At 38.2% G+C, this 13,241-nt stretch overlaps 1 protein-coding gene across 2 annotated transcripts in view; it reads right to left on the bottom strand.

Annotated features, from left to right (window-relative positions):
- Positions 1–13,241, bottom strand: part of RINT1 (RAD50 interactor 1) — a 30,150-nt gene that overhangs the window by 5,348 nt on the left and 11,561 nt on the right. For both annotated transcript variants that reach the window (XM_045793444.2, XM_087861171.1), the window contains exons 5-12: positions 12,360–12,533; positions 11,900–12,049; positions 11,225–11,381; positions 9,708–9,818; positions 9,385–9,610; positions 8,740–8,877; positions 5,745–5,944; positions 123–337 (exon numbers count right to left, since the gene is read on the bottom strand). In XM_045793444.2, coding sequence (XP_045649400.1) covers positions 123–337; positions 5,745–5,944; positions 8,740–8,877; positions 9,385–9,610; positions 9,708–9,818; positions 11,225–11,381; positions 11,900–12,049; positions 12,360–12,533 — 1,371 coding nt within the window. The remainder of the gene's footprint in view (positions 1–122; positions 338–5,744; positions 5,945–8,739; positions 8,878–9,384; positions 9,611–9,707; positions 9,819–11,224; positions 11,382–11,899; positions 12,050–12,359; positions 12,534–13,241) is intronic.

Genomic DNA, 13,241 nt, shown 5'->3' with positions numbered 1-13,241 from the left:
GGAAGCTTTCCTTCCTCTTCTGTTTTTTTGGAATAGTTTGAGAAAATAGGTATTTATCATCTTTCAATTTTAACAAACTGGACTTGAAGAGTAGAGTTGTCAGAAAATACAAAAGGACTTACCTTTCTTTTTTATATAATTTTGCAGCTTCTTTAACTTCTCTAAAAACATGGTCTACTTGGCGGCTCAACATGTCATGCTTTAACCGTTCCAGCAGGTTAATCATGTCATCAAAGACAGAACTCTCCATCGAGGCTAGCTGTCCCAGCTGCAACTTACTGAGGGTGTTATTCTCTGCAAAGACCTCCAGTGCTGCCTGCTGAAGCTGTAGGAAGAACTGAAAGCAAAAATAGGTTAACACGGTCATTAGGGTGCTTCTTTTTTAACAGCTTGAAATATAATTCATGTATACATCTTATTCAAAGTGGACAGTTCATTGGGTTTTAGCACATATTCAGAGTTGTGCATTTATCACCAAAGTCAATTTTAGAATGTTTTCAGTACCCCAAAAAGATACCCCACACTTAACCATCATCTCCCAATCCCCTCCCTGCCTGTCCCCCGAACCGTAGGCAACTACTATCTTTCTGTCTTTGTCGACTTGCCTGTTCTGGACGTTTCATATAAATGGAATTATACATTCTATGGCTTTTTGTGACTGGCTTCTTTCACTTAGTATGTTTTCAAGGTTTATCTAGGTCGTAACATGTATCAGTACTTAATTTCTTTTCATTGCTGAATAATATTCCATTATATTTACATTTTATTTATATATATTTATATTTTATTTATCCATTCTTCAGTTGACAGATAATTGGGTTCTTGCCACATTTTGTCTTTATGAATACTGCTATGAACATTTGTGTGTAAGTTTTTTGTAGACATATGTCTTTTTTTCTCTTGGATATACCTAGAAGTACAAGTGCTGGATCACACGTGATTCTATGTTTAACTATCTGAGGATATGACAGACTATTTTCCACAATGGCTGCACCAGCCATGTGTGACCATTAAAATTTCTCCATATCTGCACTAATAACACTTACTATCTTTTTTATTATAGCCATCTTGGTTTATATTTAGTGGTATCTCACTGGGATTTTTTTTTTTTTTTTTTTTGAGATTGTGAGAGAGTGTGCATACAAGGAGGGGAGATGGGGGCTGAGGGAGAGGGAGGCAGAGAATCTCAAACAGACTCTTCACCCAGCACAGAGCCCAACATGGGGCTGGATTTCACAACCTTGAGATCATGACCTGAGCCAAAATCAAGAGCCGGACATTCAACCAACTGAGCCACCCAGGCAGCCCATCTCACTGCGATTTTATTTTTTATTTTTATTTAAATTAAGTTAATTAACATATAATGTATATTGGCTTCAGAGGTAGAGGTCTCACTGTGATCTTAATTTGCTTTTGCCTGATGGCTTTTTTGGGTACTCATTTTTTCTGGACACAGACTGAGAGTTGTAGTAAACCCAGCAGATTTGAGAGTTAAGGAAATGAAAATGTTATTTTTACAGTGGCATTTTCAGTAGAATTCATATTATTTTTCTGTAGGGTAGAAAAATATTTTTCTAATATGAATAATGCTGTGGGTAATTAGCAAAAGATTAAAAAAATGTCCATTAACAGGGGACTGGTTATGGCCACACTAGTGATTGTTCATGGACGGACATACGAGAGGCCAAGTTGGTATTTTCTGCTCAAACTGAGAAGAGGCACTGGTCCTTTTCAGACTGCTGAAGGGCAATGTGAGCTTGGAGCCATCTGGGGCCACACTTCCCAGAGCCTGCCTGAGAATGAAGCCAGAAGTGAACGAGTTTAGGGCAGCCATGCCTAAAGCTTTCAGTTACACAAACAAATTCCCCACCTCCTCACCCCAGCCCCCCACCCCCACTCAGGCCAGCATGAATTGGGGTTCTGTCACCTACAACTCAAAAATTCCTGACTCTGAAGTGTTGGGTATGTCAGGCTTGGCACCATCAGGCAATAGTCAGCGATTAGCATAGAATCTAAATGAATGGAAGGTGAACTCTGTCCACTTTTCTTTTTTCTATCTGGAAAATACAAGGGCTTTAATTTTATTGTAAGCATTTACAGGCTGAAGGACCATGAAGACGGTTAAATAATTTTTGAAGTTAAACAGAATTTGTACTATAATAACATACAAGGACAGAGAACTCATTCATGATTTGAAGAGTAAGTCTAAATTTAGTTATTCTTCTGTTGACAGAAGGACCCAGTTAATTCGGCATCAGATTATAAATTTCCTAAGGACAGGGATGATAGCCAATTCATCGCTGTTAACAGACTACGGCACCAAGTAAAGTAGTTTAATGAGATTCCACAAATAATTCATTGAAGCTAAAAATCTGGCCTTGAATGAGTCTCTTATTAGATCATCTGGCACAAGAATCAGGAATGACAATTTGTTTTATGACAAAGCTTAGCAGAAAATGGAGCAGTGTGGGGGCTGAGTGAAGAAAGTACAGGGCGAGGAAAACAACACAAAGTACACAATGAATAAATGTATTCTAGCTAGGTGACTTTATAAACAAATGCTCTGACCATTACACTCTACATTATATTCATTCTATGAAATAATTATTTTGTGTCTTATTTTCCTAGCTTAGCAAATATTACATACATCAATTTCAGTTAACGTTTTTGTAGAAAAAAGGCTTTAAATCGTTACATCCCAGTCAGAGTCCAGATTAGAATAAACTATGATTATGTTTCTCAGGTTTTCAACTTGTTTATGTTTGTTATTATTATATTTATTTTTGTTTCCTATTTTTTGGTTTATTACCCAGTATTTAATTAAGATAAATACTTTTTTGTTTCATTTGCTCTTTCACAGTAGAGGAACACATTTTCTTCTATATAATGTGCTAGCATTATGCAATTTTTTGTTATAAATTCATAATTTAAAATATATTCTTTTAAATAAAAACAACAAAGTAAAAAATATATATATAAATATATATATAAATATATATATATAAATATATAAATATATATATATATATTTTTTCTTGGCACATTTTCCAGACTCTCTAACCCAGGCATTGAATATTCTTAAATGCCTGTGATTGACTGTATTTCATTTCTCCTTTTATTTTTTATTTTATTGTATTAAGATTTGACAATGTAAAGATATTTTAATTTACCTTGTCCATCTTTGTGACTCATCTGTACACACTCGAAAATTATGTTTTCTAGTATCCTATGAACTTATCACCAATCCTTAGATAATATTTCTAATTATTTTACACTGGAATTTTTCAATTCCCACTTTACCTATCACTTATTATAAGTGGTATTTTTAAGTCTTAGGGTTAACATTATAGTTGTTTTGTTGTTTTACTTTCCTATTTTCATTTCATAACACAATCCTATAATACTTTATAACGTATCTCAGTATGGTTTTTTTTACCATTTAATATATATTTCACTGTTTTATGGTCATGTTGATTCTCTGTTAATACTTCCTATCATGAAACCTACTTCATAGGACACACTGGTGAAAACCCAAGCTGATTTTTGTACCCATACAGATGATCAGGGAACAGCGATTCCAAACCCAAGGGCACCCTGTCCAAGGAGTTCTGGAGACCCTCTGAGATCATTCTAATATGTAAAATATCCAAAGGAATTAATCTATGTTAAGGCTATAAAGGCTAATTAAGTTTCTTCACCTTTGGCTAGAAGTACATATTGAAAAATCTGGCTACCAAATGCCTTGATAGCCAATATATTCCTTGGATTAATAAAAAGAGTAAACAGAAATTACTAATTAATAATTATATTTAGGCAGGGCCACCTAGAGATTACATTAAAAAAATTTTTTTTTTAAAGATTTTATTTATTTGACAGAGAGAGACAGTGAGAGAGGGAACACAAACAAGGGGAGTGTGAGAGGGAGAAGCAGGCTTCCTGCTGAACAGGGAGCCCGACATGGGGCTCCATCCCAGGACCCTGGGATCACAACCTGAGCTGAGGGCAGACGCTTAACAGCTGAGCCACCTAGGTGCCCCTAATTTTTTTAAAAATAAAAATAATAATAGTTGATACTTCTGAATGCCTTAGAACATGAGTAAATACAAGGGCACCTGAGTGGCACAGTCGGTAAGCCACTGACTCTTGATTTCGGCTCAGGTCATGATCTCAGGGTTGTGAGATGGAGGCCCGCGTCTGTGCTCAGCAGGAGTCTGCTTAGGATTCTCTCTCTCCCTCTCCCTCTGCCCCTCCCCCGCACCTCTCTCTCCCAGTCTCTTAAAAAAAAAAAAAAAAAAAAATATATATATATATATATATATATATATGGCCACCTGGGCGGCTGAGTCAATTAAGCATCTGACCTGTGATTTAGGCTCAGGTCATGATCTCATGGGTTGTGGGATCAAGCCCCATGTTGGGCTCCACGCTCAGCATGGATCTACTTGGGATTCTCTCTCTCCCTCTCCCTCCCCCCACCCCACTCTCAAGCATGTGTGCACTCTCAAATAAATAAATCTTAAATAAATAAATAAATAAATAAATTTGGGCAGACCGAATCTGTCAACACACAGAATTGTGTGGAAAAAGGAAAGATAAATAAAATTCCTGGACGTAAAAGGCCTTATAATACTTGCTAACCAGACCCAAGGTTTTGATTTTTAGACTTATTTGAAAGATACTTATAAGAAATCAGTTTTTTTAGATGGTGGTATTGTGGTTATTTTTTTTTAAAGGAGTTCTTTTAGAGATACATTTTGAAATATTTATCATGAAATACATCCATGATCTTCAAAACAAGGGTGGGGGGATAGAGAAGAGGCTTAAATAAAACAAAATTGGTGTAAGAAGCTGGGTCATAGGCATGTGGGAGTCCCTTTTATTATTCTATTTACCCAAGCTGTGTTTCTTTTTTAAAGATTTGTTTATTTGAGAGAGAAAGAAAGCAAGAGCATAAGCAGGAGGGGCAGAGGGAGAGCAAGAGAGAATTCCAAGCCTGACTCAGGGCTCAGTCTCCCCTGAGATCACAACCTGAGCCAAAACCAAGAGTCGGATGCTTAACTGACTGCACCACCCAGATGCCCCTCTATTTACTCATGTTTTGAAGGCATTCAAGAGGCAGCCAATATTAGTATTATTTTTTATGTAATCTCTATGTGGGGCTTCAACTCACGACCCCGAGACCAAGAGTCACATGTGCCACCAACTGAGCCAGCCAGGCGCCCCTCAGATGCTGTTATTTTATCTTTCTTAAAGTTCTGGATTTTATTGATTTTGACACCATTATTCAATCTTAGCTTTTTCTGAGATGGCAATTACCATACATGAATATTTCCCAAGTCTAAAGAAGAAAAAGGTTCATTCTATAGACAACTATTTCATGAAAGGTTGGCTTTCTTTTGTAATGATTAAAATACTGGGATTATTTAACCATGTGAGACTTGAGAAAAATATGTAATTTAAACATACCCCCTAAATTTGGCCTGATTGTTATTCTACCTAATGTGTAATTTCTACACACTATAAATTCAACATTTCAAAAGGTAAAACTGTTAAAAACTACTAATCTATTATTTAATACAAAAGCACATTAATGGAGCAGCTGGCTGGCTCAGTCAGAAGAGCATGTAACTCCTGATCTCAGGGTCGTGAGTTCAAGCCCCATGTTGGGTGTACAGATTAATAAAAAAAATAATAAACTTAAAAAATATATATTAAAATAAATGAATAAAAGTACATCAACTTACCACATTGTCAGCCCAATCTGCTAGTACTGTTGAGATATAGTTCACGGCATTGAGAATCGCACAGTATCGAAAGCCAAGGGAAGCTCTAGTCTCTTCTTTCATCACCTGAGTTAATCGTATCCTAAAATCATCTACTAAGTCCTTCTGTAACTCCAGGAACTGTAGCTTTCTGGAAGCTGCGGGAAGATTTTTATATCTGTCTGTGGAGAAAGTTAATAAGACATATGAAGGTTTGTGTTCTGTCCATGACACACTTAGAGCTTTTCCCTGCTGACATTGTTTGGTGCCTTTGTCAAAAAATCTATCAGCCGTTCAAGTACGGACCTATTTCTACATTTTATAAGGGTGTGGGTTTCACAGTATAGGTACTTGTCAAAACTCACTGAACTATATACTTCAAATTTGTGTTTTTCACTGTGTATAAATTACATCTCAAAAAAAATTTTTTTTAAAGATTTTATTTATTTATTCAACAGAGATAGAGACAGCCAGCGAGAGAGGGAACACAAGCAGGGGGAGTGGGAGAGGAAGAAGCAGGCTCATAGCAGAGGAGCCTGATGTGGGGCTCGATCCCATAACGCCGGGATCACGCCCTGAGCCGAAGGCAGACGCTTAACCGCTGTGCCACCCAGGCACCCCACATCTCAAATTTTTTAAGGCATGAGGAACTTGTAGGTGCGTGATTTGTGATGGTTCAACTTAAGACTTTTCAAGTTTACGATGGTGCAAAAGCCATATGCATTCATAGAAACGACTTCAAATTTGTTATTTGGATCTTTTCACAGGCTAGCAACATGGGGTACAACCCTCTCATGACCCTGGGCAGTGGGAGCAAGCCACAGCTCTGTCAGCCACGGGATGGTGAGGGCAAACAACCGATGCACTTGCAGCCATGACAGAATGGCTGTACCCACACAGCCATTCTGTTCTTCGTGGTCCGTATGGCATTCAATAAATTACATGAGATAGTCAATACTTGATAATAAGTAGGCTTTATGTTGGATGATTCTGCCCAACTAACGGCTAATGTAAGTGTTGTGAGCATGTGCAAGGCAGGCTGGGTAAGCTGTGATATTCAGTAGGTTAGGTGTATTCAATGCATTTTTTATGACTTGAAATATTTTCAACTTAGGATAGGTTTATCACCCACTGTGAGTCTAACATCTGTATATACAAAAATCATCCCATTTCTTCAACAACAAAAAAATGACTTATTTTTTAATGGGAGGAAGGGGTGCCCAGGTGGTTCAGTTGGGTAAGTGTCTGCCTTCGACTTGGGTCATGATCATGTGTTGGGTTCCCTACTCAGAGGGGAGACTGCTTCTCTCTCTCCCTCTGCTCCTCCACACCAACCCCCCACCACCGCTTGTGCTCTCTCTCTTTTAAAAATCTTTAAAAATATTTATATAAATAATAAATAAATAAAATAAAATGAAGGAAGAACTACAATAGGTTAGAAGATATATACTTAAGAATTTAGGTGAGGGACCCCTGTTGGCTCAGCTGGTTGAGCGTCCAACTCTTGGTTTCAGCTCAGGTTGTGATCTCAGGGTCGTGAGATCGAGCCCCCATCAGGCTCCATGCTCAGGGCAGAGTCTGCTTGAGATTCTCTCCCTATCCTTCTGCCCCTCCCTCTCAAGCACTCTCTCTCTCTCAAATAAATAAATAGATAAATAAAATAGTAAAAAAAAAAAAAAAAGAATTTACAGGTGAAATGATGTCTGAAATGTTCTTTAAAATACTCCAAGAAAAGAAAAGTTGGGGAGAAAAAAATATAAACTTTTTTTACTTTAACTTTTAAACTTTAATAACAGATACCTGAGGGTTCATTATATTAATATTACTTTTGTGTGCATTTGAAAATTTCCCTAATAAAAAGTTTTTTAAAAAACAGAAGTTTTGGGGCACCTGGGTGGCTCAGTTGGTTAAGCATCTGCCTTTGGCTCAGGTCATGATGCCAGGGGCCTAGAATCGAGCCCCACATCGGGCTCCCTGCTCAGCGGGGAGACTGATTCTCCCTCTTCCTCTGCCTGCCGCTCCCCCTGCTTGTGCTCTCTGTCTCTCTGTCAAATAAGTAAATAAAATCTTAAAAAAAAAAAAAAAATTTTAAAAGATTTTCTTGTGTGTTTTAGTGTTTTTCACATTCTTCTTAAGAATTAAGAATATGGAATTTTTACTGGCTAGGCTCAAATGATATTTCTTCAGGTGACTACACAGGCCCAAGAAATGGACAACACCATGGTGGTATTGAGGGCTGACGCACCTGGAGCACCAGCAGGTCTTCAGCGGGACAATGCAGATGAGTACCGGCCAAACAGGGCTAGAGACTGCTAGACCCTCCTCCGGCCAGAACATTCTTGCACTGTAAGAAGAGTTCCTATTACTATTCTAATCTGTAAAGTAACTTTATTATTGTATTCTTCTGCAATCTTTTCTTTTTTTTAAAGATTTTATTCATTTATTTGAGAGAGAGCACTAGAGAGAGAGAACAAGCACGAGTGGGGGGCAGAGGGAGAAGGAGAAGCAGGCTCCCCATAAAGCAGGAAACCCGATGCAGGACTTGATCCCAGGACCCTGGGATCAGGACCTAAGCGGAAGGCAGACGCCCAGCTGACTGAGCCACGCAGGCGTCCCTTCTGCAATCTTTTCTATATCAAAGAGAAAAAAAGAATATTTAAAATTCAGGTCAATCTACTGAAGACACTTAAGCTGAATGGCAAGAGAATTCAGGTAATAAAATTAAATTCTCATTTAATTATTTTTAGGTAACCATTCAGGAATTTCCCCCTCATATATACCAGTGTTTAAGATCTTAAATTATTAAAAGTCTGAAAGCAAGAATATTGTGCTAGAGTTCTACCAAAATAGAAATTGTATTTGAAGACATTATAATAACCACTATATAATATTAATTTTGTTGAACTCCTTGAAAAAGTATCATATGAAGAGTCAGTACTTTTAAAACAAAGTTCTATCTTAAAAGACTTCTACTTACCAGTTATCACCAGTAGTAGCGTCATAAAAGTCTCTGCACAATCTGGAACTTTCATATCATCCACATCGGTGATATCCTTATATTGGGATATCCAGGCAGCTTCTGATGAAAGCATTGAATCCATTTTTTGAAGAGCAACTGAAATGCAGAAAAATGGAATATGTCAGTTAAGTAGTTACAGTCATTCTTAATTCTCAGCACAATTTTTTAGGAACGACTTTTCTGTAAAAAATAAACAAACCCACAACCTCCTGGTTGCACTGTATTTAACACGCTCTGGTTTAGGGTGGAACAAGATACTTGACTTCTCCCCGCCCCCTCACCCCAAAGCTTCCAAGTATTTAAACTGATTAGACAAGCCACATCCAACAGCTTCTACCAAGAGAAGTACTGCAGTACAGCGTGCAGGACAGCTGACCGCATACGCTACTGCCTTGACTGCCGCATTCTGGAAACAGGCACAGCGTCGGTGTCGATTCAAGAAAAACAAGTTTGATGGGAAGAAAATAAGGCACCTTAGTAAACCCTCACCAAGAAAAATTCAGATGACTCTAGTTTTCTACCCAGAGCGGGTGAAGAAAAACACCAAAAATTAATATCCACAAAAGGAGACAATTCTCCCCCCCGATAGCTATGAACACTTACATTTTCTCTCCACGGTCAACCATCTCTGAAAACAGGTTTCCTCTGATAGAATGTGCATACAATTGGCAAACGTCCCAGGATAGCCGTAGACACTGTGCAGCTCCCTTTCAAACAAAAGCACCTCATCCACCAGGTGACAGAAGAGCGTGTCATCATAGAGCGAACACGGAATGTCGGCAGCTAACTTCTCAAGCACGAGCATCATAAGGCCCCGGGAAAATTCGAGCTGAAAGAAGTACGTAAGCAGAAGGTAATGCAGATGACGGGTTATTTGTGGACACATCCAGCTCTAAAGCTGGAATGCTTAGGACCGAGTCTCTTACCCTAGCATTTACCGAAGGGCCCACTTTGTCTAATATCGGCTGAATCTTCTCATCCAGAAACTGAGAGTGATTCCCGATCCACATAAGTACCTGAGCCAGGTACCATTCAGGCTAAGGAAAGAAGTAGAACAGTTTGAATTCTTAAGTCATTCCAACTAGAAAGTTACAAGTAAAGGGCTCTACTTAATTGTATATACATAGTGCTTACAAAAACTAGTTGAAAATTCCTATGTGTAAGAATGCAATTTCTACTCTGAACTTTAAGGTCATGCAGGGCTTAATAATCATATGTTTCCCAATGTATTCCCAACAAATTCCCAAACGTGGCATAAGTCAATAAACTCATAAACTTACAATACCATATATATATTGAAAATGTAGCACTTTGGGGGTGTCTGGGTGGCTGAGTCAGTTAGACATCTGCCTTTGGCTCAGGTCATAATCCCAGGGTCCTAGGATCCAGCCCCGCATCAGGCTCCCTGCTCAGTGGGGAGTTTGCCCCTCATTCTCAAATAAATAAATAAATAATCTTTTAAAAATAAAATAATAAAATGTAGCTCTTTGGAAATACATAAAATGATGAGCATTACAGAGATCTGATGGCCTTTAAATTTTTTTTTTTGCCATAACATTCCAAAATAACTTTTAAACTTGATTTTCTTCTGCTTTCTTTTGAAAATGTAAATTAAGAAAAAAACAAAACAAAAAAACCACATACCTTAAAACAGGTATAATCATAGAAAAGTAAATGTAAGTAGCAGCTTTTAATATTGTCCCTAGAGCTGATTCTACAGACCTTCCAAGTTTTGTCGGGCAAGTATTCAAAAACATTTACTGAGTGGTAAATCCCTGTTGTGTGCTAGATGCTGGACATACAAACACGAATAATGGGCATGTGTCATCTCAGGGACTGTATTGTTTAGGCTTGATGACAGAGTGGAACCAGACTTTAGAAAGGAGTCAACGTAACTCACACTTTTCTCACCTTTCTTACTGCTTCTCTGCAGTGCTAGGTTTATTGCTTTGTCTCATTTTCTACTTACTAATTGGTTCTACTCTTCTTTCCACCAACACCCCATCCAAAAAAGGAGGAGCCCCATACATACGAAAGAATAAGCTGAATTTAAGAACCCGAAAAAAAACACTGTGGCATTTGTGGGGCACTGTTTACACCTGGCCCCACATACTTCACTGTGCAATTGCTCCTTCGGGTTCATAAATAGAAAGAGAAGCAGAAGTCAAGATAGTCGAGTATTAGCTGTTGAATAGATTGTTGATGCTAAAATGACTTGTGGCTATACGGGCATGGCAGGCTAACGTGCGAGCAGATTCCGACAACTTCTCAACACAAGTCCGGAAACAGATCTATTGAGGGCAGTGACAAAACAGGAATTTAGCTCTTTAGAGAAAAAACAGAAATGTGAATGGAATCAGATTTTAACTTAAACCAGGGAAAGTACAGAACACTTCACATTTGCTATTAATAAAAACCAAGGACACGAGTTGAGAAAGCACACCTTGCTTATAACATTCGTCTGTCGGTTCCCTCTGAAGTGATATCTGAACCTCTTCTGAAGGGGCGTCAGCATAATCTGGATGGGCAGAACGACAGATGGGGATGCAGGAAGACAGTATTTTTCTGGAAGTTGCTTTGGCTCAGTAAGTAATTCATCTCTGACATAGTTGAGTCAAGGGAAAAAAAAGTGTATGTGTGTATATACATATATATACATGATATATTTTTCCAACAAATATACTCAGTCAAATTGTAATACAGATAATTTTACATTACATATGATTTCCATAAAAAGTGCACAAAAAATGTTATTAGAATTAATCTATCTTTCCTAAAATAAAAAATAGTAGTAAGGAAGGAGACACATTCAAGTAATCACTTTATCAAATTAACATGAAGTTACTGAGGTCTCCTCCCAATTGCCATTTTTTCTCTCAAGAGAGCTACGTGTGAGGTAAACTTGGGTCAGTCATATTTCAAACTGACCCTCCCCCGCCCCACATGCAATTCACTCTGAAGGAGAATAATCCACCCCACCATGGGTATATATAGATCAAGTCCAAGCCCAGTACTCCCGTTTGGCTTCTTGGCCACTTTCAAACAGTTTCACTCTCTAGCCACGAATCCACTCTAGAAAAAAAGCAATTTTAGTAAGTTTTAACTCCAACAAAGATACGAGGTTTGTAGTTTCAGAAGCTGACAAAACAGTGTCTCTAGGTTAGTGTATATCTCAGGGGCACTGGCTGGTCGACTCAGGGCAGCAGTTTGAGCCTGGGGGGGTGTGATGAACGGCCAATGAAGTTGGGCCAAAATTTCCTCAAAATCACTGTAACAGAAAAGTAACACACGTATTTCAGTTAAAATACAATGATCACCAGGGGCGCCTGGGTGGCACAGCGGTTAAGCATCTGCCTTTGGCTCAGGGCATGATCCCGGCGTTATGGGATCGAGCCCCACATCAGGCTCCTCCGCTATGAGCCTGCTTCTTCCTCTCCCACTCCCCCTGCTTGTGTTCCCTCTCTCGCTGGCTGTCTCTCTCTCTGTCAAGTAAATAAATAAAATCTTTGAAAAAAAAAATACGATCACCAAATATCTATCTGAAAGCAATTACCATGAAATATGGGTGAATTCCTTACCTTGTAAGTTTGTCCTTGAGGATCTTATGCCAGAATTTAACAGTGGCTCTCATGAAAGCAAGAAGATGAGTACAAGATGATTCCTGAAGCTTGATATCAAGTTCTGCCATATACACGAGAGTAGAGGCTGCCTCTGGGACGTTATTGGTCATCAGATATTGCTGAATGTTATCGCTGCGAAATGAGGCAAAGCAAACTTCAAAGACAGTTTGTTCAAAATAATTCCAAATGCAGAAAAACTACTTCTCCCTCCTATTGTACATGAAGTTACATACAAGGAAAAAGGAAGCACCAGCTAGAAGTGGCTTTTTTACCAATGTGGCCAAAGCTAAAATTTTTCTAAGAAATCCAGAAATAAAGATTTCCATGTAAAACCAATTAATCAAATTCTTTGAAACCAGCCAAATAGATCCCATGAGCTACCATTTTGCTTATTTGACTTTATAAAGCAAACACTTTAAAAATTAGATGTTGCATGTCAGCTATACTTCAATAAAAAATAAAAATAAAAAAATTAAAATGAGATGTTTCTTTTGATAAAAACATATATTCCAGGGGCGCCTGGGTGGCTCAGTCAGTTAAGCGTCCAACTCTTGATTTTACCTCAGGTCATGATCTCAGGGTCGTGAGATCGAGCACCCCCCCCCCCACTTCAGACTCTGTACAGGGGCGTGGAGCCTGCTTAAGAGTCTCTCCCTCTGCCCCTCCCCGGCTTGCACTCTCTCAAAAAAAAAAAACAAAAACAAAAACAAAAACAAAAACAAAAACAAGAAAAAAAATAATAACGTATTCCATAGCTTAAACCATCTAAGAATAAGGAACAAAAAATTTACTTTTTTAAAAATTTTTTTTATTACTTTTTAATTTAAAAAAATATTTTTT

The sequence above is a fragment of the Ursus americanus genome, chromosome 3, assembly GCF_024610735.1.
Source record: "Ursus americanus isolate L20-20 chromosome 3, mUrsAme1.1.p, whole genome shotgun sequence".
Classification (NCBI taxonomy): Eukaryota; Metazoa; Chordata; class Mammalia; order Carnivora; family Ursidae; genus Ursus; species Ursus americanus.
This window is presented reverse-complemented; position numbering and strand designations above follow the sequence as displayed.